This window comes from Heloderma suspectum, chromosome 4 (genome assembly GCF_057233095.1).
Source record: "Heloderma suspectum isolate Gila_16-S chromosome 4, 16-S_ref, whole genome shotgun sequence".
Lineage (NCBI taxonomy): Eukaryota > Metazoa > Chordata > Lepidosauria > Squamata > Helodermatidae > Heloderma > Heloderma suspectum.
In genome coordinates, this window is record NC_139461.1 from 267,264,740 (window position 1) to 267,291,375 (window position 26,636).

At 43.3% G+C, this 26,636-nt stretch overlaps 1 protein-coding gene across 6 annotated transcripts in view; it reads right to left on the reverse strand.

Annotated features, from left to right (window-relative positions):
- Positions 1 to 1,413: 1,413 nt before the first annotated feature.
- NDRG3 (NDRG family member 3) overlaps positions 1,414 to 26,636 on the reverse strand; it is a 55,699-nt gene continuing 30,476 nt past the window's right edge. For 4 of the 6 annotated variants that reach the window (XM_084853767.1, XM_084853764.1, XM_084853765.1 and 1 more), the window contains 14 exons: positions 18,021 to 18,126; positions 16,512 to 16,632; positions 15,690 to 15,752; positions 15,317 to 15,377; positions 14,788 to 14,874; positions 12,666 to 12,722; positions 9,829 to 9,932; positions 8,831 to 8,896; positions 7,485 to 7,536; positions 6,442 to 6,489; positions 5,900 to 5,935; positions 5,754 to 5,805; positions 5,148 to 5,186; positions 1,414 to 4,308 (listed from right to left, as the gene is read on the reverse strand). In XM_084853767.1, coding sequence (XP_084709893.1) covers positions 4,130 to 4,308; positions 5,148 to 5,186; positions 5,754 to 5,805; positions 5,900 to 5,935; positions 6,442 to 6,489; positions 7,485 to 7,536; positions 8,831 to 8,896; positions 9,829 to 9,932; positions 12,666 to 12,722; positions 14,788 to 14,874; positions 15,317 to 15,377; positions 15,690 to 15,752; positions 16,512 to 16,632; positions 18,021 to 18,126 — 1,071 coding nt within the window. In that variant the 3' untranslated portion in view covers positions 1,414 to 4,129. The remainder of the gene's footprint in view (positions 4,309 to 5,147; positions 5,187 to 5,753; positions 5,806 to 5,899; positions 5,936 to 6,441; positions 6,490 to 7,484; positions 7,537 to 8,830; positions 8,897 to 9,828; positions 9,933 to 12,665; positions 12,723 to 14,787; positions 14,875 to 15,316; positions 15,378 to 15,689; positions 15,753 to 16,511; positions 16,633 to 18,020; positions 18,127 to 26,636) is intronic. The other 2 variants (XM_084853769.1, XM_084853768.1) reach the window with 1 other exon arrangement.

A 26,636-nucleotide genomic window follows, 5' to 3' on the forward strand; every position in this document is an offset into this window, starting at 1 on the left:
CGCTTTTAAACAAGGACTTTCCCATGTATCTCTGAGCACTCTCCCATCTGTAGACACCCACTTTTGCCCCTTCCCCACCACCACCATTTTTGCATGCAGGATGTGTACACAAACAGGATACCCAAATTGGGGCAATGACACCACATTAAAAGTGTAAAATCTCATGGGTGTTCTGGGGAGGGACAGTTCCAGTTCTTCACCTACTCTTTACTCTATGGAGAGGGGGTGTAGCTCAGTGGTTGCAGACATGCTTTGCATTCTGGAGGTCCCATGTTTGATCCCCAGCATCTCCTCATAGGATGGAAAACCTCTTGCCTGAAACCTTGGAGAGATGCTGCCAGTCCATGTCGATGATACTGGGCTAGGTGGTCTGACTCTGTATAAGGCAGCTTCCTATGTTGCTATGTTCCTTAGAATCAAAGTCAGAGGGAGTCTTGTAGGCCATCTAGTCTAGCCCTCTTTTTCATGCAGGAAATCCAGAGCTACAGCATCCTCAACAGATGGCTGTCCAGCCTCTCCTTTGAGACCTCCAGAAAGGGAGAGCCCACAACGCGCGCCCCCGGTAATTCATTCCATTGTTGAACTGCTCTCACCACCAAGGCGTTTCTCCTAATATTCAACCAAGATCTACTCTCCTGTAACTCCTACCTTCCCATTGCTCCCACTCCCTACCCACCTCCATTGCTTCAGTCCTTTCCCTCCCTTACCACCTCAACCTCTCCACTTTGGTGAATACAGTGTACAGCTGGGTGTGGAGAGCAGGCTCTGTTCACCACAACAGCCTCAATATGGAAGAACAAAGAGGTGGAGAATTTTTCCAAACCTACTGAACTGAGAAATGCTGCCTACAAAAGATGTAGGTAAGGAACTCCCTGAACATGCCATGAACTATTTCTTTCTTCCCTTCTGTGAAGGGATCTTCCAGGCTAGGTGGGGGGCAGCAAACATTGGAAATGCATTCCGCCCCCTTTGCCTTCCAAAGTTAAGTGTAGAGAGTATTTATTCACTCAACATTCTTGGATAGGATCTGAGTGAGACAGTTTAGAATGATGGAGCTGGTTACTTAGATTTATCAGTTGTTCAAAGTTTTAGATCAGATTAATATACTATGGCTGCATGTCTCATGTCTATGATCCATATGTCAGTCCCTCCCTCATGGCCCTCAAAAACATGTCACAGACAGAAAATAACCATCTTTTTCGTCTGCCTATTTCTATCCCGCAAAGAAGAAAGAATGGGATGCTAGCTATGCCAACGTCATAGTATGCCATACTGCAACGTCTTTATAAGATCAGAGAAACTCAGATTTATTTGGGAGCTCTTTTGATCATAAAGGATGGTTGTTCTGTGCTCTGAAAATGGATGTGCACCTTGAAAACTAGTCAAAAGGAGAAAAAAATACACACAGCCATATTAATGAGACTTGATTATAGCTTTATTTAATTGGTATGAATTTCCCCTCAGGCAGAATCTCCCAGTCCCATCTCCTGCCTGAAACAGAGCTGAACCTGATTCCCCACCCCACCCCCAATCTCGGCCCTATGGAGCCAATGTGCAACAGTGAAAAGTAGATATTTTGCCATGATGTCATGAAAAAGAAGCTGCATATCCCTTCTCATCAGCAGCTCTCTCACTTCCTAACAGATCACCCACTTCAACCTGGCTCACGCATAACAGCCCACGGTTTAAAAAAAAACATGGGTTGTCATGCACAAGTGCGAGACAGCAGGCGTGCTGCCTCTAGCGCTCCCGACACCTCGGCTTTTACAATCAGCTCATTCATAGGTTGAGTGTGACATGCGAACCCAGAGCACTGGGTTGTTTAGGAGCTAAACAACCCAGCAGTTAACCCATGGTGTGTTGTTAACTGCTGGCTTGTTTAGCCCTTGAACAACCTAGCGCTCTGGGTTCGCATGTCACACTCAACCTACGAACAGGCTTATAGGTTGTTGATTAAAAGTAGAACTGGCTGGCGCACTGCAGGCAGCACACCCAGTCTCTCCTGCTTCTCCCTAGCAGCCCATGGGGAGTTCTTTAACTCATGGGCTGTTACATGCAAACTGGTCATCTGTGAACCAGCCAAAAGCAGAAAAGCAACAGCCTTTTGAATTCAAGAGAACAATTTGGTTTTGGAACTTCTTAGCTCCCAGGGCACAACTTCCCACTTCTACCAGGAACACTGATTTTGTTGGACTATTGAGTTTAATATCAGCCCATGAAAAATATAAAAAAGCAGCCTCAAACAGAGCACGCTTTTACAATATACAGTACATCAAAGCTGTTCCTTAACCAGTATTTATATAAGCTCGAAAGGCCTGTATGATGCAAACAGAATAAATCACAAACGCCATTTAAATTCACCACCACCACCACGTTTTTGCAGTAATGCATCTGGTTTGGGGAAAGGCTACAGAACTAGCCACGGGTCCTACAGATGTCCCAAAACTGAATTCAAGATGTATTCTGAAATCTCAGCTGACCACCTCATTAGGTTATTTCCACAAATTGTGAACAGCATGTTTCATAATTAGTTCTTAAGCTAAGTAAGCTATTTCTCTTAGTATCAGCCCGCTTCCAGAGTATCAGTGTAAATCTCTAGAAATGCTTGGCAATTTTCTGGTTGGTGAGAAGTGGTAATGGATAGGGAAGTTGTAAAATACCAGTTTTTAGCCACAAAAATGGGGGTAACTGTCCCCCCATACATATAGAATTATAGACCTTCATAGAATTAGCATTGTAATTGTAAAGCATCAGAGTTCAGCTCTTTCAGCAAGAACAAATAATTCCCTATTTTTGACCCATCCATTCAAAATTATGAAGCAGGCTTAGGCTGTAATCCTACACACACTTATTGAGGAACAAATCCCACTAAACTCAGTGAAACTTACTGCTGAGTAGACATGCACAGGATTGCACTGTTAGCCTACTACATCAAAACTGGAATTCTATTACAGAACATTGCATGGCTATTTGGACCTAGAACAAAAAGTCTCAATTTTCTATCAATGATGCCGAATTCTAGGCTGCTGTTTGATATAACAGAGTTCACCTTACTAATTTCAACTGTAAATATTTTTCTAAATTTTCAATTTGAGCTCACTTTTAAAAATTGTGATTAACAACTGTTTGTATTTCATTACACAAGTTACTGTAACTGAACAGTTGTGGTATGATATTTTCATTAAGATCTTTAACTAGGTCTTAGGTTTTTTTCAACTTGGGAAAGCACTGGTTTCCCCCGGGGTGGTAAAAGTAAACCAAAATATCAAGATCCATCATTAAAGCCACTATAATGTAGCTCTAGCTGGCTGGGGATTATGGAAGTGGTAGTCCAAACACATTTGGAGGGCGTCAGGTTGGTAAAGTCCACTTTAATCTTTGGCCCAGCTGCCCTGGTGGGAGATCCTTTTGCATTACAATAAAGAAAGGCTCTTGTTTCTTCAACGCAACTATGAAAGACCTAAACTCTCCAGCAGGGTCAACTAACTATGCAGTATGCTGGGATCCATTCCAGAGTTTGGACAGCACAGGATTCAATATCCACCCTTGAAGTTTTTAAAACATTTGAGTTCTCTTTACCCACACCCCAAAGACATTGTAAAGGCTGCAGCCAAGAACCCTAACAACCTTTAGCAGAAGCACAACTAGAAAGCAGTTCTAAGTGCACAAGCCACAGAAATTGCTATTAGAATTTTAAGAAGACAGGGGAGACCCACCACTCTCACACGGTTTCACAGCACAGGAAGCCGGGAGAAAGGACGGTACCCTCATATACAATAACTCTCTCCGCTAGCACCAATGGAATGTTAGCAGTTGTACTGAGTATGTACAGTACAGGAACAAAGGGAGTGGGGGGAAAGCAGCACTCACCCAGTAGCAAAACAAACCCCCATAGCCTCAGCTCCTATTATCAGGTACATTTGTACACAGCCTTTGTTTTTGTGGCCTACACAGAAAGAACCAGAAGTAATGCCGAAGAGACAGACAGGTGATGAGGTGGCAGATAGGATGGGTGGGCACAAGCTATGGGGAAAAAAAAGACCAGTTAATGTCACTTGTCTGGGTGAACACTGGATACTGGGTGGGTTCAGAAGGGAAGAAAACAGATTGTCTGGATACACAAGGTTGCTTAGCAGGATACTTCCATAGTCTGAGGAGTGCCATGGGCATCAGCTGCTTCAGGCATTCCAATTTTTGCCTCTCCCACGTTGCTGGTCTGAGACCGTGTTTGGGTACTTTCTCCAGAACCTACACTTGAAGATGACTGGGTCCGGGAGCGGATCAGCCTGGTCATACTAGCAGATGGCACTGTAAGAAGAAAGGCAGTGAATGCCAGAAATGGGCAATTGTGTTAGCTACTTCAAAATATCCTACAAATGGAAGAAGCATGAAGTACAAGTAAAAGAGAGGTGATGCCGAAAAATAGATAGATAGATAGATAGATAGATAGATAGATAGATAGATAGCTTGAAGCTGCCACTAGGAGGATAGAACAATGTTTCCTCAACAAATTCAAGCTTCCCTAACCCATATTTGCTGAGGTGACTTGAATGTGGAGGTGTCTGTACAGGAGAAACAGCAGGTGAGAGTAGGGCTTAAATCGCTTTACACCTCCGATTCTCCCTGCAAATACAACTCCCTTTTCAACTGCTGGGCTTACTTCTAGTTTTGTACCACTCCCACCTTCAAGTGCTTCCTTTCAAGTGCCATGCTCCCTTCACTTCTGCTGTCTGAACAAAACCCAGGTCTGGTAACAATGTGTTCTCCTTAACATATCATTCCATTCACAGATGTAAAAATGAAGTGCATGTATATGATCAAGGGGAGGATGCTTAAGGCTTGATGTGGACAACTGCCAACAACTCCTGACAATGCAGCCATGTCCTCTCCCACTATACATAAGGGACTGCTAACACAGCTTTTTTAAAAAGCCAGAAATCATACACTTAATTTGTGGATTATCACAGAGCTACAAACCATGCAACAGTCAACCAAATGCAAATTAAACCACTACCAAAATTGTACTGCATGAAGTGTACAGTGGGATGGCCTAGAATGCAGAATGTCACCAGGCCATGCTATAATCAGCGTAATGCATAGGGAAAGAAAAAAAGTAACTCCACTACACCAGACACATTTGAAGGTACCTGACTCAGTGCTCAGGTGACTGAGCTGCACATAAGGGACTGGAAGCAGAAATAAGGGAGGGAACAGGAAACACAGTTAGTGTAGTCATAACATGCCTAGAACAATGTAAGCTGCTTGAGCAGCAAGTGTGAATTTTCAGCCCCTATGAATTTGCAACAGTTTATCTTCAGAGGTCTACTATAGCCTAGATTATGGCAATTTATATTTGCCAAGGTAAATTGCCAATCATTCAGTGCGGGATTTGGGCAGATGGACAAATCTAAATCTTCTCAGCAGAGAACAAATTATTTAGAAGCCATAATATAGCAGAAGATCAGGTAGGAGATCTCTGCACTGACTACGTTGATCTTTGCGTGACCATGTGGTGCTTGATTACATGGGAAAGCTCAGGCCAATAACACCCACAACACAATACACAAATGTTTATCTATAATTTAGACAACACCATCTTTCAGTTCAACAATATGTATAGTCACCAGTGGTGCAGAACACCTAGACTCTTAAATGGAAAAAAAACAGTCATATCAATGGTTTAGTGGGGTCTGTCCAGCAGGTAAACCACAATCTAGCCCTTTCCAAAATAAGGTAGTATTATGGTTACTTACTATAGCCCATGCCTTGCACAAAGTACTTGAAGGCTTCAGTCAGTTTCCCAGGCTGGAAAAGAAAAAGAAAATCACTAAGACTCAAGTGTAAATGAAGCCAGTCTAAAGTGAACCACAGCGAGGATATCCCTAAAATGAGAGCTCACCTGAACAACCTGAGGCAGCCCTCCACAGTCTGCCATCTGCAAAAGAAAAAGAGAGTTGGAACTGGTCTAAATTACTTTCAGGTAAAAAAGCTGAGCCACAAACCAAGCGTAAAACTGATGGATTAGTGTTATGAAGAGACATGACCTCTATTTCCCACCACACATAGCTTTAAAACTTCCACTTTTTTCAGGGAAATAAAGTGCCTGGCATGCTGAGACTGGGAGCCAACTAAGACAAAATAGATCTACGAAAAATGTGATACATACATACAAGAGTGGGTTAGCCCCCATTTCTGGACTTGGTTTTGATGTGGAAGAAACAAGCTTTTTGAAGCATGTCTGTAACAAACCCATTCCTGGCTGACATTTAGTGCAGAGCCCATCCTATACTTCCTTTTAAATGCAGGCATGCTGCTCCTATTTCCTCAATTCACCTCTCTCGTACCGGAGGACAGCAAAAAGGGATATAAAGATCTCTATGGAAGCCACAAAGAGCTCTAGAATGGTAGCTCACAACACAACTGCCCATGGCTGTTGTTTACCTTCAGGAGTGTTGTATTTGTTGGATCCAATCGTGAATTGCATTCAACCTACAAAGCACAAGAAAATATTTCATTTTTTCTCCATTATTTATCTAAACATACAGGCTACAATTCAGAGTCCTCACCAAGGATCCAGTGAGGGTGGGGACTCGATGTAGAACTTGTGTACCTTGCTAGCAATACACGGGGATAAAGAATTTAGAAGCAGAGGGCTTTGTGAATAAAATGCAGAGGTAAATCACTAACTTTAAGCACAAAAGTCCCAGTCCTTTCTTTGATATAGATAAGACTGAGAGTTCTCTTGAGTGTCTGACGAAGCAAGGTGAGATTATTGATGGGACTGATATACCACATTCCAAGAGGTACAAAACTTGCATTCATGTGAAGGATGCACAAACATGCAGACTCAGAGAAGGCTCACAATTGGTTTATGACATCAAAAGCTAATGCAGCTTATAGAAGCCAATTATAGCAGCCAGTTTCATTTGAAAGTAGCAAACATAATTCAAGAGAGAAAGAGACAAAAACCAGTTCACACAGCCCATCTCTAAGGGCTATTGCTGATGCTCTTTTACCTACTTGAATTTGGAGAGAGAAGAAATAGATTGATAGACAAAAAAGAAAATCACTCAATGTATGCTGCCTTCATAACATCAGAAGGATCTGCATGGATCTGAACACAAGTATCCTGCTACCACCATTACCCCACCCCATGTATAGTTGGCAGAATACAAGTGTTCAAACCTGCCCAGATATTCACCACCAGTGAGGCTAAGGTTCCCTCCCTCTGCCTGAATTCTCCACTCCTTGCTTGCATCTTTCAGATACAAGTAGGGAAAATGATGCCCATGCCAAACAAAATTATGGCTGTGTCTATCACAGATTGTAACACATGAATGGAAGTGTGTCTCTCACTTGAGAACTGCTACTTCAACTGGTCATGGGAAATTTGCAGAATTATTCTACTTTGATGCTTCAAGGGATGCAACAACAACGAATATGGGTATGAGGGAGAGCACAACAAGATAACCTGGCACACTTACCACAGTTTCAACTGCAGGTGAGCTGTCCCCAACCACTAATAAGACAGGACACCTGTACAAAAGCCACAAGATACAGCTGTAGTTTGCACACACAACAGCAGCACCATATCCTGTTGCCATTAATCCTGCTCTGTTTTACTCTTTTGTAAGAGCACCATTATTTTAAAATCAGGACTGCACAGGACGTTGGTACAGCAGCTCCACACCAAGATCATGGGCATAATCTACTATATAGTCCTGTGCAGTTCCCATTCATGTCAGTGAGGGCTCTGCTCCATGTTTCCAGTTTGCCAGCCTTGCTCATCGCTCATCTACAATACACAAGATTGTACACATCACTGTACAATGCACCAGGTCCTCAAATGCTTCAGCATAAGAACATAAGTGGAGCTGTGCTGGATCAGACCAAAGGCTTATTTAATACAGCATTCTGTTCCCAGTGGCCAACCAGATTCCTATGGCAGGAATGCAGAACTTCAGCCTGGGGACCAATTTCAGCCCTCCAGGGCCACGTTCCCTTCCCCGAGTCCAACCCTTTTCCCTGACCATTGATCATCAGGTGATTTTCAGGCTTTTGTGCAGTTTTTTCCCCATTCTAAAAAGCTGAAATGCCTCTCCTAAGGCTGGCTGTGATATTATTAAGCTAAAATAGGCTGGCATTGTGTGATATTTTGGCCTCACCTGTTTTGCCTCTGACCCAACCTACCACTGGAATGCAGCCCCCAAGAGCTTCTCCAAAATGGAATGTGGCCCTCAGGCTGAAAGAAGTTCAACACCCCTGGCCTATGGGAAGTGCACAAGTAGGGCCTGAGTGTAATTACAGCTCCCTCCTGCTCCTGTTTCCCAACAACTGGTCTTCAGAGGCATATTGCGTATGATACTGGAGGTAATATATAGTCATCGTGATAGCATTTATTGATAGCCTTTGCCTGCACGGTAAATGCTGCAGCTTTATACTAGGTCACCAATTCCTGATGTCAGAGTGTTTTCAAAAATATATATGTTAAGATGTGAACCATCTGGGGAATCACACTCGCTGCATTTTGTTCATATTCACAAATCTTTGCACTAGAATGGAGCCTGCGGGAAACTATTTCTGCATGTTCTAGGGCAGAAGTCAGCAATGCACTGCACTGATTGGCCAAGGACATCAAACAGCCACCTCCCCGGAAGCAGTTTTCAGGATGGACTACATTCAAATTCTTATGGCCCTCAAAGGAAGCCTAGAAACCTCAAAGGATTCTAGGTGTACTGGCAGTAGGGGAGTAGAGAAAATAGCATGTTACTAAACTTAAAATTCCACAAAGTTTCAAGCAAGGATTTAAAGGTAATCAAGAGCAACGTACTTGAGTGTTTTTGATGCCTCTTCAGTCACACCCAAGACTGGCCTCTCAATGTCCAGATCTCTACGGCTAGAAGGCAAAGGCAGAGCTATAGGCAAACACTGTGGAGAATGTCTCTGGGACGGAGGCCTCGTGGAGTCAGCATGCGTAAGTATTTTATGAAGTGCGCAACTGCAAAACTATTAAGCTTGGGCTAAACTTCTTTTTAAATATTGACAATATTTAATACTGACAAAATCACAACTAATTAGATTGTTCCAGTCCCACATCTATCGACATCAAGGGAGCCAACCGCTCATTAAAGGAACAAAGCGTATCTCAAAATAAGAGATTTTACAAGATCAGTTCACAGAACCTGCAAAGTTGCTTTATGGAGTCGGGTGTGCATATTACTCCTGCTTTAGATAGCACATACTGTGGGAGATATATGATTGGATGTCTCAGTAGTTCCTTTGTTTCTTTCAAGATCACTGTGTGTACATACACAGACATATTAGTGAATCAAAAACCTAGACCCACATACAGCTGTTTTTAAAAAAAAGACAAGTTACTGGGAGATCTGATCATGTAGCTCCCACATTACATCTACTTCCGCCCTCACAGACTTCTGTCTTGATGGACAGTTTCTTTCCAAATGACCCCTGCCTTGAACTGAATGCTCAGTTGTACTCGCTGTTTTCATAAACTGGAAAGGAGAAAAAGAATGCAGCAATGAACATAAGAGATTTGGCTGAGGGAAGACGGCCCAACAAATACAACAACATTACAAGAGAATCAGAGCCAAAAATTAGGAGGATTTGGTAAGGCCATTTCCATGAAGTATCTCGTATGAAGGAGGCTCTCTAGAAATACAACTTAATCTGCATTTTGTGACATACGATAAATATATTGGACTCTTCCCAACATGCTTTGTCATCTGCTGCCACAGCTATTTATACCTTCAAAGGTGGTGGGTGAGAGAAGCAAACAGGCCAGCATATCAGCCAAATGCAGTCATGTACCTGTTATAGGAGGTGACAAAGAGCTGAAGGTTTTCTTGATTGATGTCCTGTGCAATATGAAGTCTGTATGTCTGGATCAGCTCCAGATTAGCTTGCAGTTCTTCCTGTGAAGAGTGACAAATATTCTAATCAGTTGCCTTGTTAACCATGCTCTTTAAAAAAAAAAAAAACATTTAGTAGGCATGCTAGGAGGACATCATATTAAGCAAGGCAGCAACATACACTAAGACTACACTAAGGGCATAACTAGATGTGACAGCAGGAGATCTCTGAACTGATCTCCTGTTGTTTCCCATCATCACTCTCCTACTGTCATGTATAAAGGTAAAGGTGTCCCCAACCAGTCGTGTCCGACTCTAGGGTGTGGTGCTCATCTCCATTTCTAAGCCGAAGAGCCAGTGCTGTCCGAAGACGCTTCCGTGGTCATGTGGCCGGCATGACTGAACACCGAGGTGCATGGAACGCTGTTACCTTTCCCGCCGAAGCGGTACCTATTTATCTACTTGCAATTTCTTGCTTTCGAACTGCTAGGTTGGCAGGAGCTGGGACTGAAGACAGGAGCTCACTCCGTCACGCGGCACTCGGGTCTCGAACTGCTGTCCTGCCGACCTTCCGGTCTGCAGTTCAGCGTCTTAACCACTAAGCCACCGCGGCCCCTTACTGTCATGTATACTTTGGCCCTAAAACTTTCAGTTACAAAAGCACAGTGGTGTAAAACATTTGTAAGAAGTGCTTGATGTAAAGAAGTGCACCATAACATGATTAGATTGTGCTCGTACACCATCTAGTCATGCTATGGATACCTTTTGGCTTATGCAATCTGAGGATGTGGACAAACTGCTTGGAGGACTGAGGCCTATGACTTGCTCTTTAGATCCCTGTCCATCCTGGCTTGTGAAATCTGCCAGATTTGGGCTGGATATTTGGACTTCCGTAGTGGTAAATGCTTCCTTGAGGGACAGTGAGGGCCCCATAGCTTTGAAACAAGCTGTGGTGAGGCCCTTGTTGAAGAAAATAAATTTAGATCCTATGATCTAAAGTTTCAGATAACTACAGCATTGTGTCAAATTTGCCATTCTTGGGCAACGTGCTGGAGCGTGTGGTGGCTTCACAACTCCAAGCTGTTTTGGATAAAATTGATTATCTAGAACCATTCCAATCAGGTTTCAAGCCTGGTTATGGGATGGAAACAGCCTTGGTCACCCTGGTTGATGATGCCAGGAAATGGATGTCCGGGGGGGTGGGGTGCGTGCATGCAACCCTGTTGGTTCTTCTGGACCTCTCAGAGGCTTTTGATATCATTGACCATGGTATCCTTCTGGATCGTTTATCTGGATTGGGCTTGGGAGGCATGGTTTTAAAGTGGTTCCAGTCATTTTTTTTAAGGAGTGGTCTCAGAGGTGGTGGTGGGGGACTTCTGGGGGACTTCCACCCTATGGCCATCAGCTTGTGGGGTGCTGCAAGGTTCTATCTTGTTCCCCATGCTTTTTAACATCTACATGAAACACTGGGGGAAGTCATCAGGAAGTCTGGGCTGAAAAGTCAGCAGTATGTGGATGATACTCAGCAGTACCTCTTGTTTCCATTTGCTCATCCCAGGGAGGCTGTGGAACTCTTGAACCAGTGTCTGGAGGCTGTTTTGGGATGAATGAGGATGAACAAGCTGAAATGTAATCCAGACAAGATGGAGGTACTGTGGGTTGGGAAGCCAACTACTGTGGATGGAGGTGTACAACTGGGGTTGCACTCCCCCTAAAAGACCCAAGTGTGCAGTCTGGGAGTCCTCCTGGACTGTGAGCTAACTGGGGAAGCCCAGATGGCTGCAGTGTCCAGGAGTGCATTTTACCTGCTTAGGCTGGTACACCACCTACGGCCCTATCTGGAGAGGACAGACCTTGCCTCAGTTATCCACGCACTAGTGACATCCAGGATGGACTACTGTAAGAATGCGCTGTATGTGGGGCTCCCTTTGAAGATGGTTCAGAAACTTCAGCTGGTGCAGAATGCGTCCGCTTGAGTATTGGCGGGGGCAAGGCGATTCAATCACATAATGCCTATAGTGCACCAGCTGCACTGGTTACCAGTGTGTTCCTGAGCCCAATTCAAAGTGCTGGTTTTGACCTTTAAAGCCTTAAACGGTTTGGGACCAAGTTAGTTGAAGGACCACCTTCACCCATATCAACCTGTTTACACCTTAAAATAAAAAAGAGAGGCCCTCCTCATTTGCCCACCCATGAAAGCAGTTAGTTGGGTGACGACATGTGAGAGGGCCTTTTCTGCAGTGGCCCCACACTTTTGGGGCAAGTTGCCATCAGAGGTCTGCCATGCTCCATCACTGCAGACTTTTAAGAAGGTCTTGAAAACATATTATTCTCTTCATATAGACTGCTACTGTTGCTGTTACTGCCATTGCTGTATTTATTGTTGTATTTTATTGTTTTTATTGCTATTTTACTGTGTTTATGTTTTTAATAAATATAATAAAAATAAAATATTTTTAATATTTTCACTGTTTTTATGTATTTTATTGCTGTAAGCCACCTTGGGAGGGCTTCTGCCCTGCAAGGCAGCCAAGAAATATTTTAAATATAAAGAAGAGAGACACTGGGAGATCACACACAAAGTGAATATCCCCCCGCTGGAATGTTTAGCAATGTCTGAACGTTACAGAATACAAAAGTAGGGAGGAGGGGGAAGCAGAATGTCAACATACATCTATTAAATATCCACTACTCTTATAAAAAACTACTGAGATTAGGACCAAGTCTTTCATAATTGCATTTAAGGCTGAGTGTATTAATTAACATATTCAATATTAGATCCTGCAGTTAACTTACATGACCAAAATGATGAGCCAGAACAAGGTCCACAATGTTGGTTGTCCACCCAGAAAACTGAAAAGACAACTCAAGTTATTTCAGGCAGTGACACTACACAATTGTAGTACACAGAACTGCACAGTTGTAGTACACAGAACAGGTTATGTTACATAAGACCAATTTTTGAGCCAAGTAGATGAATTTTACCCTAGCAGAGGTTTGAATTCTGGCATACTTGCATCTCACACAGAACAACGACAGAAAAATAAATTCACAAATATGGCTTGAAGGTAACAACAAAAGCAATGCTTGAAGTTGGGTAAGTTCTTATCAGAAATATTTTTAAACACTGTCCTATTGAGGCAAAGCATAAAGGATTTTCTACAATGAGATACTAATACATGCACATTACAAGTTTAATATGCTAAGGGCGCAATCCTATGGCCACTAGTCAGCAGTTAGATAGCCACAGGATTGGTCAGTTCCCGGAGAACCACCTCCCCTCCCCTGCCACCTCATAGGTGGCACGGATCATCCCTGGACTCCGCGTTCATAAAAGCAGTGCGGAGCGAGGTAAAAGGGGGCAGTCCCAGGGGCGGGGAGTGTGTAAGCGCCAGTACGATGTTTCCTATGAGTCGTCGAGCCTCCCCACCCTGTGATCTGACATCCTGCTGCTAGACAGCCAAAATCAGCTATCTAGCTGCGAATGCAGGGCGGCTGGAGTGTGGAGGAGACAATCCCCTTTGCACTTCTCTCACTGTGCTTTAGATAGATGGTCGCCTCTGAGTTCAGAGGCGTCTGCCTCTCCACATAGGACTGCACCCTTAAAACAGCACTTAATGCAGAGAATTTAATTTGGCTGTATTTTACAGGAGAGCTGACTAATCTCAACATACTAGTCTTTATTATCTGAATCATAAAACTTGTAGACAAGCACTCCACCCTCATGCTGTTCTTACTCAGGAGGCATAAATTGCCAAAATGCACATGAAAACACCTGAAGAATTCTATTATAAATCAGGGCTATTTCACTATTTCATTGCGTATCTTCACTGCTTGTTACATCCACATATATTTGCGATTTTAGTATGTGCTGACATTCTTCATGTGCTTGTGTACCATTTGGCTCTATGTCAGCTTTATGGCTGGGGATCTCTACTACTACAATAATATAAGGAATCAAAATGCGTTTCAATATTCATAGAATCATAGAATAGTAGGGTTGGAAGGGGCCTACAAGACCATTGAGTCCAACCCTCTGCTCAATGCAGGAATCCAAGTCAGAGCATCCCTGACAGATGGCTGTCCAGCATCATCTGGAATGCCTCCAGTGTGGGAGAGCCTACTACCTGCCTAGGTACTTGGTTCCATTGTCGTATTGCTCTAACAGTCAGGAAGTTTTTCCTGATGTTCAGCCGGAATCTGGCTTCCTGTAACTTGAGCCCCTTAGTCCGTGTCCTGCACTCTGGGATGATCAAGAAGAGATCCTGGCCTTCCTCTCTGTGACAACCTTTCAAGTACTTGAAGAGCGCTATCATATCTCCTCTCAGTCTTCTCTTCACAAGGCTAAACATGCCCAGTTCTTTCAGTCTCTCCCCACAGGGCCTTGTTTCCAGTCCCCTGATCATCTTCATTGCCCTCCTCTGAACCCTCTCCAGTTTGTCTGCATCCTTCGTAAAGTGTGGCACCCAGAACTGGACGCAGTACTCCAGATGAGGCCTAACCAGTGCTGAGTAGAGGGGAACTAGTATTTCACGGGATTTGGAAGCTATACTTCTAATAATGCCGCCCAAAAGAGCATTTGCCTTTCTTGCAGCCACATCACATTGTTGGCTCATATTCAGGTTGTGAACTACAACAATTCCAAGATCCTTCTCGCTTGCAGTATTGTTGAGCCAAGTATCCCCCATTCTGTGCATTCAACTGTGAATTCAAGACTGATGAGTGCACTTTTGTGTTCTTTACATCTTACTTTGGGCTTCATTTGGGAGCGGTTGGGTGGGGAGATAAAGAAAGGAAGGCCGAAGCAATAATCAATTATATAGTGTGAGTTTTTAATGTTCAAAATATTTCATATGCAAATCCTACAATATAGGTCAGCATAAGCATCCCAGTTATGGAATAGTTATTCTCATCCTACCTTGGAGGCTGCCCAGTCAATCCAGCCTTTTGCACATGGGTCAATATTAATAAGCACCAGGCCTTCCACCAAGTCAGAGTGATTCAACTTAAAAAACAAACAAATGAAAAAGTCATCTAGCTTTTATGTTCCCAAATATTTGTGCTTTAAAATGTGAATAAGTTGGCCACATATGAGCCACAATGTTTGGGTTCATGCCAAGAGACACCTTAATTAGGCTTGGAAAACAAATACAAGGGAAAACCACAGCAGACTTAACTGGCATATACTAATAAGTGTACTAGTTTTGTTATGACAGAGTGATTTCCATTCCAAAAGTTAACAGAAGTCTAAGGAGCTATCCATTGCCTTGAATTCACTGCCTCAACCGTAACCAAGTTTTTATAATAAGAAAGAAAATTCCTTTCTCCCAAGGGGTTGGGATATTCATGATTCAAGGCATTTGTACTTGTCAGTATTTCTCATTATTGCACTTGAGGAGACTTAATTTGTTCAAACCGGGAAATGAGCAAAGGCAAATGCTACTTACTGCAAACCTGCTTAGGATGTAAGCACCAGCTCCAACTCCAATACCAATTATGCTTTTCAGGCTGGAAGAGAGAGCGTCCTTCAAAATGGGAGCATCCTTCAATGCCCATATCATACCCAGGGACCATCCTCTTGATCAGCCATGAAATGGCCCTCTTCCAACAGATCAAAAATACCTTTTACTGTTGTGTGGTTTGTAGAAAGGAATAACAGATGATCATAAGGATTCTGTATGTGGAATCTAAATAAAACTGGACAAGTATTTGCCTTCTATGCACAGTTGTCCCCTCTACTCCTGGGCAGGAATCAGGGAAAGGCTATTTAGCATCAGCAACAACCAGTTAGGACAAGTCTGGGTCACCCTGTATACTTGCCTCAGGTGTGTAAGAACAGTGGGGAGCATTTCAGCGAGTTCGTCAATAGTGGGGTACTGGTATCTGAAACCATAAAAGGGAGACGCTAGCTAAAAATCAGAGGCCACCAGTAGCTGAACATTAACTCAAAACCTGAAGATTTTATAACAAGGCTATATAGGCCTGGTCTGCATGATCGTAAGCTGTTTAATAAGCCACGGTGACTTGATAACAATCCTACATGCCAGTCACATGTCAGAGGGATAATTACCCTTGGCAGCGCAGCTTGTTGTGCCATGTGAACTCAGCCAAGGTGATTTGTTACCATGGGTAGGAAGCCACTCAGAACCCTACTACAGCCCATGGGTTCTGGGTGGCTTGTTAGCCAGAGCAACAAGCCATCCTGGCTGGGTTTGCACAACATGACAAGCCATGCTGCCAAGATTAATTATACTAATGCCCCCCGCCAGCATGCACGGAGGGGGAAATAAGCTTCTGTGGCTTATTACCCCAGTGCAATCATGCAAACTGGGTCCCTGTCAAACATACACAGTAGAAACTTGTGCTGACCAAAAGGGACACAATTTAGAGGCCAACTTGTGTCATGAACATGAACTCTCCTAATACGGCATACTTGCACCTGTGATGCCATACCCACATGCATCCCAATCTCTCCCAGGTCATGAGAGAGCATAGGCAGATATGGCTCTCTTTCTGTTTGCCTTTGCTTTTAAAGTTTTCAACAGGACTGCATCTTCTGATCCATATACTGCCACATCTACACTAAATGCTGTTCCCATGGGAATACATCCTGAAGTCCCAGGATCATACCACTGCACTTACCCAGAGGGGAAAGGGGGAGCCCCTTCTTGTTGTCCTGGTGCATCAACATGGCATACAGCAAAGTGTTGGGTAATCTCCTGCATGTCTTCAAAGTTGAAGAAAGCATTGAAACAAGATTTATCTGTAAGAGAAATGCTGGGTCTGACCATCTGTGGAACCACTGCTCCATTCCACTATCTGATCATTCCCTTTGTTCAGTGCAATTAGGTTCATGCTTTTTACTGTGACCTTAGCAAACTAAAATAACTGCTCCTTTGCCACAGTGCTCTTTCTTATTCCTAAAGTCGTTGATAAGACTATAGTTGCTAAACTGGCACACAGATTTGAGCACGCTGTTGCTAGATACCCCAATACTCTACATTTTTAGCAAGGAAAAGGAGGCATCATTCCTGCTTGGGGAAAGCACAGGAGGCAGCAGCCATCTTAAAAGCCTGGCCTGGCACTCAAAGCAAACCAATGTATGTGACATAAGGCCATCACCCCTCTGGCATCCCCATTGTTCTCCTAACTTAATCCCTTGACCTCCTCCCCTCCTTGGGTATCACTTCCAGATTTGCAATTACACACCAGACACTATCCCTAGAAGAGTCAACAGATAAATGTGCTCAGCAGCTTGTTTATTTTTACCGTCCTGCTTAAGCTGGGAGGAAGGAAAATTCTCAGTCTTGTTTACTCTCAAACTTAACACACAGCTTATCTTACTTTTAATGGGTCAGCAGAAACAGGATTTTTGCCATGGTTTGAGATATATTCATTTGGGGCATATAAGCAGCATCCAACCATCCCAAAAATTAGGACTCCTTTGACCCACAGAAGCCTCACTCTGGAATGCCCCTTTCTCCCCTCTTTGTTGAAGAGGCACCCCACTGCCTCCACCTTCACTGCATCCAAAACTGCACAGATATGGATAGGTAATACCCCTTACTAACCACTCCCAAGGAAGCCCATTAACTTGCCAGACTCCACCATTTTCCTTCCTTCATTGCCCCCATTTTTTCTGGTGAGTCCAGGCAGCTTTTCTATCACTTTCCCAGGGAGGTAAGCAGCTTGCTGGCTGCCTCTCTTTGTTCACAAGCTCAGCTTGGTCCATTACCAGCCTTCTTCCCCTTCCATGACATTCTCTATATCCATTTCCCTCCTGCTTCTTTTTGCTGCTAGGACCCCCTTGCCCACATGTCCATTACACCAAACCATTGCTTTTAATGTGTCTGCCTTCAATAAAACTGATAAAGTTTGTGTGAGTGGAATTTAACCCTATAAAATGCCTCTTGCCTTACTCTGATCCTTTGAATGTATGTTTTAATCCCTTTCAGTAAATTACTACTGAGTTAAACAACTGTCTTCAATTGCCAACTCCCCTTAACCCTTAAGATGCCAAGCTTTGGGATGCTCAGTGCTCAGTGTTAAAAGATCCTGCCAAGTGTCAAGGCTGCATGTCTGAAAGTGCATGCTCGGGCATACATCCATAAAAAAGGGCAGCTGTAACAACCTAGAAATAAGATGACTTACGGTTGAGGCCAATATCATGGTATGTGAGGATGACAGGCCTATTTCCCTTTGATGTGCCCCGCATAGTGACGTGAACAACTCCAGAAGCCGTCTCGATGTCATGCTCCTATGGAATAAAAAGCCCACCTGATGGTTAGAGGAACCAATCCCTGGGTAGATATCTTGACCGGAAAACAGTGAGCCCCCAGCAGCAGGCTTACTAATAATTAGTTAATTAACTACCAAATGAGGAAATGTCTTTCGAGCTCAAACACAAAGCATTCAAGGTGATTTACAATTTCAAAAGTCTAAAAACCATGTTAGAACAATATGGAATAAGCCAGATTACATTTCAGCTGTGACATAACCCCCACCCCACCCCCATCAGGCATATTTCAACAAATGCCTTCCCAAATACTGTTTTCAGAGGATGATGAAACTTATATAGCAAGGGTGCCTGCTGGATCTCTCTCAAGGGAGGGAATTCTACATCATGAGTGCCACAACAAAAAGGCCCCACTTTGTACCCACTCAGTTCTCATGAAGGGATGCAGAGTAGATCATACACTTTTCCAATTCCCTCTGAGGGTCACTGGCTTCTAAGCAGAACCATAGAATCTCTTATTGCATAAGGGGTGCGTTCTATAAACCAGGGATGTGGAACATTTGGCCCTCCAGATGTTGTTGGTCTACAACCCCAACCTCACCATTAGCTATGCTGACTAGGGCGAACAGGAGCTACAGTCTAACAACATCTGGAGGGCCACATAACTCCTACCCTTGTTATAGATTTCATTTATCTTAAGCGGGTCACTTACTAATAGAGATAAAGGCGGTAGTGGGTGGCCTCTACATGGGGTACACAACCCTAGTCAGTTCTGACTTTCAGTACTAGAATTGCATTTGTGCCATATAGAAAAATGAGTGAGGCAGGAGCAGAGAGCAAGTGCAGCTACTACCAAGAGAGACACCCTCCATCCCAGTGTACTCTATGACTGCTGCAGTTTATTTTTATAGGATTTGACTGTTGTTTCCTAGGAACTGGGCTCCTAGGAATGCAGCTTAGCAGGACAGCAACTGCAAGTATTTTCAGGAAAAAAAATTGGAGGGGGCAAAACAATATAGAACATGGCAGGGAAACCACCACCACAGCAAAAAAATACACAACAAAATCCAAGACATTCATCTAGCCAGTGTGGTGCAGTGATTAGACTGCTGGACTGGGACTCAGGGGATCTGGGCTCTAATCCCCACTCGGCCTAAAAGCCTACTGGGTGACTTTGGGCCAGTCACTTGACTCTCAGCCTAACCTCACAGGGTTGTTGTGAGGATAATATGGGGAGGAGGAGGAGGACTACATCAGCCGCCTTGATTTCCTTGAAAGAGGGGGAAAAGGTGGGATATAAATGTAATAATAAATCTAATTAAACCAATGAAAACCCTTCAGTTCTACAGACATAGCTTAGAAAGTTTCACCTAATCAAAATAAGGTTTACTATTAGAAGCTCAATTTAGTTAAATCAGTGCATGCATTGCAATAGGACAGTACCTTTACAAACTTTGAGACTTGGTTATTGTTGAAATAGATTAAAGGACATTGTCTGAAAATACTGAAATTATACTGATGCTAGTAAAACATTTTAGCCAAATATGTTATGGGTTAACTAAATCAGATTTGGATTGGATTTAAAACATCAGATGGCACCAGACTCCCCTTTAGCTTGCAATGGCTTTTTCCTCTGGGGCGGGGGGAGACAGCAGCCCTGCCCTAGAAGGTTCATTAGGTGAACATGGTGTGAAGTCTGATTGCTTTTTGAAGATCAGCCTACTGCTGGTATCCCATGTGAGGCCAGCAAGAGGCAGCTCTGACATCTGCAGCAGATAACTATATTGCTTTTACATCTGACATGTAAGGAAGCTGGTGTCTGCTATGAAGGAGAAGAGGAGAGAAATAAGTTACACATTATCTGCAGGAGGCTGTGTGGATTGCAGGTTAGGACATCCCCACAGTAAAAAATGAAAAAGGAAAGACTGATTAAAAGAATCAAGAAGCAGATACAATCGTTTCTCTAGTTCTGAACACACACAGTCTCAATCAAGACTGTTGGGCAGGAAAAAAAATATTAGAGCAAGTTTGAGATGCGGGTAAGGGAAATACAAGAGGATTCAAAAAGTATGCATTTTGTCTTGGAAGTGGTTTCAAGAACCAGTGCAGAGTGTTTTAGCCTATAAACTATGAGAACGCCGTTCAAAGTCCCATCTCTCTGTACTGAAGACTCAGCTAGTAAGCATTCCATGATCTCAGCATGGATGTTTCTGCTGTGCACTGTAATATAAGTGTGACCTTAAAAGTCAATCAGTTCCTTTATCATTAAAGTACAATACAAGGACAGGTCATATCACCCATGAGCAGGGCTATAACAAGTTGCATGACTGTGATTGTACAGCATCTACCACAGAATCCCAGCTTCCATTTTTAAGAAGCTCTGAGCAGGAATGCAGATGAAAACCTGAAGACATGTTGGCCAGTTTTGATGAAGCAGAAATTAAAGGTATCCCAGCAGTCAAGACAGAATAATGGGTCTGGAAGTGATCGAAAACCCTGTGCCAACTCAGAGTATATTGATATCTTGCCAGGAAACAGCCAACAGTTTTAAGGCAAAGCAGTTTTAGCTAGTGCAGATACTGGCTGGGTTCAAACTATCAGGGAAGGAGAATAAGCCATTGTACCTTATTTCCCTGCCCTGCATGTGCTGGTTGCGTGCTGCATCATTACCCTAATTACCCTCGTGGGGTGCAGTTTATTGTGTCATCCAAACCTGGTGAGGGTGCACAGTGGGAATGGTTTACAAACCACCCCACAATCCAAGCCATGGGTTGTGGGGTGGTTTGTAAAACTACCCACTGCACACCCTCACCATGTTTGGATGACACAACAAACCATGCCCAGCTAGGGTAATTAGGGTAATGATGCGGTGCATGACCAGCACGTGTAGGGGCAGGGAAATAAGCTATGATGGCTTATTTTCCTTCCTCAATTGTGTGGATCCGGTCTTGTCGTGCTTGCAAAGGAGGCCCCAAGATATATTCCTAACCCCCCCAACACCCCTCCCCCTAATTAACTGATAGCTCTCTCACCCATTTGGCTTTAAAATGCATTTAGAAAGAAAAAGGTCAGCAGATTATATATTTGGCCCCTTATCAGCAAGGGAATGGTTGTAAGTGAGACAGAACCAATCACGATTCAAGTGGGAAAAGGACAAATTGCTAAATGTCACAGTCTATTGGTCAGCACATTCATCCAGCTTGGCAATGCATTCAGTTAAGGGGTTTTCAAACAACAGGTGACTTTCAAGTGTTGGCAAGAATTACAGGGCAGGAACCATCTACACAGAGTTACTTGCCATTGCCATATTGCCTCAAAGAGCCAACATCCTTGGCTTCATGCTTCTACAGCACAGTAGCAATCCAGTAATTACAGGACACTGTAGCATGTGCCAAGCCTTTCCTGGACAATCATAGCTTCATTTTTTCACCTGCGCTAATGCTTTCTTTTAGTTTTTAACCCTTTCGTATCCCAACCTTGCTACCCTCCATCTCACTCTACTTTATCTCTTCGGTTCTGTCCTGTTCATCTTAAATCCCATTCAAACATTTTAACCATTATAACTGCCAGATGAAGGCCACTGGAAATACATCTGTGTGGCTACAGCTCCTTGCGTAAACCATAACACTGGGATACTGCTCACTACATAAACTGGCCCCACAGTGTGGACACTTTCCATGCCATATGGCTGCTCCACATGGTCACTGGCTTCCCAATGCTTTGGCTTCTGAATGGAGATGGAGCTATAGCCACATCAAAGCATTTCCAGTAGCCTCTCCATGGCAGCTGTAACATTTGAGTAAACCTCCGATGGGTTCCATACAGTATATAGCTTTAGTCTTCTATAATAGTACATTTTCCTCAGACTCAAATGGACTGAATGCAAAGTTGCCAACTAACTACAATTGCTTTAAAAAGACCTATTCTCACTATTCACATTAACATGGTAGTATAAGTATTTGATGCTTCTCAGCCACAAAGTTACGTTTTGAAAGAAAAACTGTGGGAAGTTAGTTGCTCAGATTTAAACTAGCACACAGAACTAAATTATTCATACCCACACAGTGCATTAATATTAATAGAACATCACAAGCAAGCATTGGTTTCTATGGTATTTTGTATAAATAGATCAAGGTGTAAATTAAGAGAGAATCTTTGTGAAAACCAAGCATTATTTGGAGATAAATTTGCAAACCAATGATGTGAGTCCTCAAAGACCTAGAACATACCCAAAGATAGAATCCAGTCAGGGGTTTTGTCTGTACATATTCCCACTTCCCAGTTTCACTTTGCTTGAGCCCCATGCTGTCTTTTACATTCATTTTAGATGGTCACAGGTGATTGCCAAAGGAGAATGAGATGAACCCAGCTCTTCCCCAGAATACACAATACAGAAAGAGCTTGAAATCAGTCTATGAAATCAATAATCCCTATCTTAGGTGAAGCTGCTTTAAGGAGCTTGCCTTTCCCAGATTATATTAGGCAAAACACATCCTTAAAAAATGCATTAATTCTCCAATCCTTAGAGTTAAATAAGGAGTAAAACAATTAGCAAGTTAGTCTGAATATAAGGTGGCTAAAAGAATAATAAACGTGAACTAGGGCAACTAGGAGAGAGGAATCTAATGCTTTCATCAAAGTTCGGAGATCAAAGCTGAATCTGTTCAATCTGGAAAGAAGGCTGCATGCAAGACAAGAAAGGAAGAGTCAACATATTTACAGTGCAATCCTATATATGTCTGCTCAGAAGTAACCCCACCCCCTCCAAGTTTAGTGAAGATTAAAGGTAGGTAAATGTATTCATGTTTATGGCACAACAGCAGGTATGCTAGGCTATACTGCAAAACACACTTATTGCAACTGGAGGAGTGGACTGAAGGAGAATTTGGATGAACAAACAGCCAATGAAAAGGTAGCAAAAGGTACTATATCAGCATCCAGAGAAACCTGTTGCCAGCCTCATTAGTATCCACAGATGAAAGGGAATGGGAAATATTAAAAAGGTGGCAGAGTGGTATTGTTTCACCCTGGTATCTCATACCAATGAGTAACTACAATAGGATATACTATCCATTCAATGATTCAGGGTGCTGGTCTGTACTAGCCATTAATGATATGTAGCATTTGGCATAGTTTAAAACAGTTTATTATCTCCTTACAACTGTCCTCTCAGGTAGATTACTATTAGCTCATATTTCTGATAAGAGAGTAAGGCCATCCTGTTAATTCATAACTGAGGTGAGATTCAAACCAGGGACTACCAGCTCAGACCTGGATAGCAATGCATTTTTATCTGGAAGCAGGTATGACTAAGTTCAAGGGAAGTATGCATAGGGTTGCAACCTTAGGTACACAACGGTAACTATCATTAGGGAGTGAAATCCTGGAACATTTTCCCTAGCTGGATCAGTTTATAAAGGATCATGTGCAGTGCAATTTTATACATATCTAATTAGAGGCGACTTCAACAAGGTTTGCTCCCAGGTAAGTTCATATAGGATTGCAGCCTTGAAGGTGCATCATACATTGCTCACAGGCGTAAGGAAACAATTCCCCTTTTCTTCCAAGGTACAAGAGACTAAGAATTAGAAAATGGAAAGAATGCAAATCTGTACTAGAGTTTTCATAAGAAGGCTCCACAAACACTTTACGCATATACGTATAGCTGAACAACATGCTCGAGACTGGAATTAGTTTTATCATCCTGGATCTGGCTAATATGCAACATTCATAGAATCATAGAAGGGGCCTACAAGATCGAGTCCAACCCCCTGCGTAATGCAGGAAGCCTGATTCCCAGGAGGTCTCCCATCCAAATACTAACCAGGGCTGACCTTGCTTAGCTCCCGAGATCAGGCACATCTATGCTTTTTGAGATTAATTTCCCCCTTTTATTCTGTTAAGTGGAACATGGTTAGATAAGCTACTTGGATGTGTTCTGCACTTTTTATCTACACTGTGGGTAATTATCATAGCAGTAGAACTGTCATCAATATACTCCTTACTGCTTGTTGTTGTTGTTGTTCAGTCGTTCAGTCGTGTCCGACTCTTCGTGACCCCATGGACCATAGCACGCCAGGCCTTCCTGTCCTGCGCTCTCTCCCGGAGCGTGCTCAAGTTCATATTCATTGCATCCGTGATGCTATCTAGCCATCTCATCCTCTGCTGTCCCCTTCTCCTTTTGCCTTCAGTCTTTCCCAGCATCAGGGTCTTTTCCAGGGAGTTTTCTCTTCGCATTAGGTGGCCAAAATATTGGAGCTTCAGCTTCATTATCTGTCCTTCCAATGAGCACTCAGGGTTGATTTCCTTTAGGATGGACTGATTTGACCTCCTTGCAGTCCAGGGGACTCGTAAGAGTCTTCTCCAGCACCACAGTTCGAAAGCATCAATTCTTCGGCGCTCAGCCTTCCTTATAGTCCAGCTCTCACAGCCATACATTACTACTGGGAAAACCATAGCTTTGATTAGACGGACCTTTGTCGGCAAGGTGATGTCTCTGCTTCTTACTATGCTGTCTAGGTTGGCCACAGCTTTCCTCGCAAGGAGCAAGCGTCTTTTAATTTCATGGCTACAGTCACCGTCTGCGGTGATCTTGGAGCCCAAGAAAGTAAAATCTGTCACTGCTTCCATTTCTTCCCCTTCTATATGCCAGGAAGTGATGGGGCCAGATGCCATGATCTTAGTTTTTTTAATGTTGAGTTTCAAACCAGCTTTTGCACTCTCCTCTTTCACCCTCAACAAGAGGCTCTTGAGATCCTCTTCACTTTCTGCCATTAGGGTGGTATCGTCTGCATATCGGAGGTTGTTGATAATTCTCCCAGCAATCTTAATTCCGACCTCTGATTCATCCAACCCAGCATTTCTCATGATGTACTCTGCATATAAGTTAAATAAGCAGGGTGACAATATACAGCCTTGTCGTACTCCTTTCCCAATTGTGAACCAATCGGTTGTTCCATGTCTGGTTCTTACTGTTGCTTCTTGACCCTCGTACAGGTTTCTCAGGAGACAGGTAAGGTGGTCTGGTACTCCCATCACTTTAAGAATTTGCCACAATTTGTTGTGATCCACACAATCAAAGGCTTTAGCGTAGTCAATGAAGCAGAAATAGACGTTTTTCTGGAATTCTCTTGCAATCTCCATGATCCAGCGAACGTTGGCGATTTGATCTCTAGTTCCTCTGCCTCTTCTAAACCCAGCTTGTACTTCCGGTAGTTCTCGGTTCGCATACTGCTGAAGCCTAGCTTGTAGGATTTTGAGCATCACCTTGCTGGCATGTGAAATGAGTGCAATTGTGCGGTAGTTTGAACACTCTTTGGCGTTGCCCTTCTTTGGAATTGGAATGTAAACTGACCTTTTCCAGTCTTGTGGCCACTGTTGAGTGTTCCAGATTTGTTGGCATATTGAATGCAGCACTTTAACAGCATAATCTTTTAGGATTTTAAATAGCTCGGCTGGAATACTGTCATCTCCGCTAGCTTTGTTGTTACTAATGCTTCCTAAGGCCCACTTGACTTCACTCTCGAGGATGTCCGGCTCAAGTTCAGTGACCGCACTATCATGGCTATCAGGGACATTCAGATCTTTCCTGTATAGTTCTTCTGTGTATTCTTGCCACCTCTTCTTAATCTCATCTGCTTCTGTTAGGTCCCTGCCTTCTTTGTCCTTTATCATGCCCGTCTTTGCACAAAACGTTCCCTTGAGATCTCCAATTTTCTTGAAGAGATCTCTAGTCTTTCCCATTCTGTTGTTTTCCTCGATTTCTTTGCATTGTTCATTTAAGAAGGCCTTCTTGTCTCTCCTTGCTATTCTCTGGAACTCTGCATTCAGTTGGGTATGTCTTCCCCTTTCTCCCTTGCTTTTCGCTTCCCTTCTTTCCTCAGCTACTTGTAAAGCCTCATCAGACAGCCACTTGGCTTTCTTGCATTTCTTTTTCTTTGGGATGGATTGAGTTGCTGCCTCCTGAACAATGTTACGGACCTCCGTCCATAGTTCCTCAGGCACTCTGTCTATCAGGTCTAATCCCTGAAATCTATTCCTCACCTCCACTGTATATTCATCAGGGATATGATTTAGGTCATACCTGAACGGTTTAGTGGTTTTCCCGACGTTCTTCAATTTAAGCCGAAATTTTGCAAGAAGCAGCTCATGATCTGAGCCACAGTCAGCTCCAGGTCTTGTTTTTACTGACTGTATGGAGCTTCTCCATCTTTGGCTGCAAAGGACATAATCAATCTGATTTCGATATTGACCATCTGGTGACGTCCATGTGTAGAGTCGCCTCTTGTGCTGTTGGAAAAGAGTGTTTGCTATGATCAGCGTGTTCTCTTGGCAAAACTCTATTAGCTTTTGTCCTGCTTCATTTTGTACACCAAGGCCATGCCTGCCTGTTATCCCGGTGATTTCTTGACTTCCTACTTTAGCATTCCAATCCCCTATGATGAAGAGGACATCTTTTTTTGGTGTTAGTTCTAGAAGGTGTTGGAGGTCTTCATAGAACCGATCAACCTCAGCTTCTTCGGCCTCAGTGG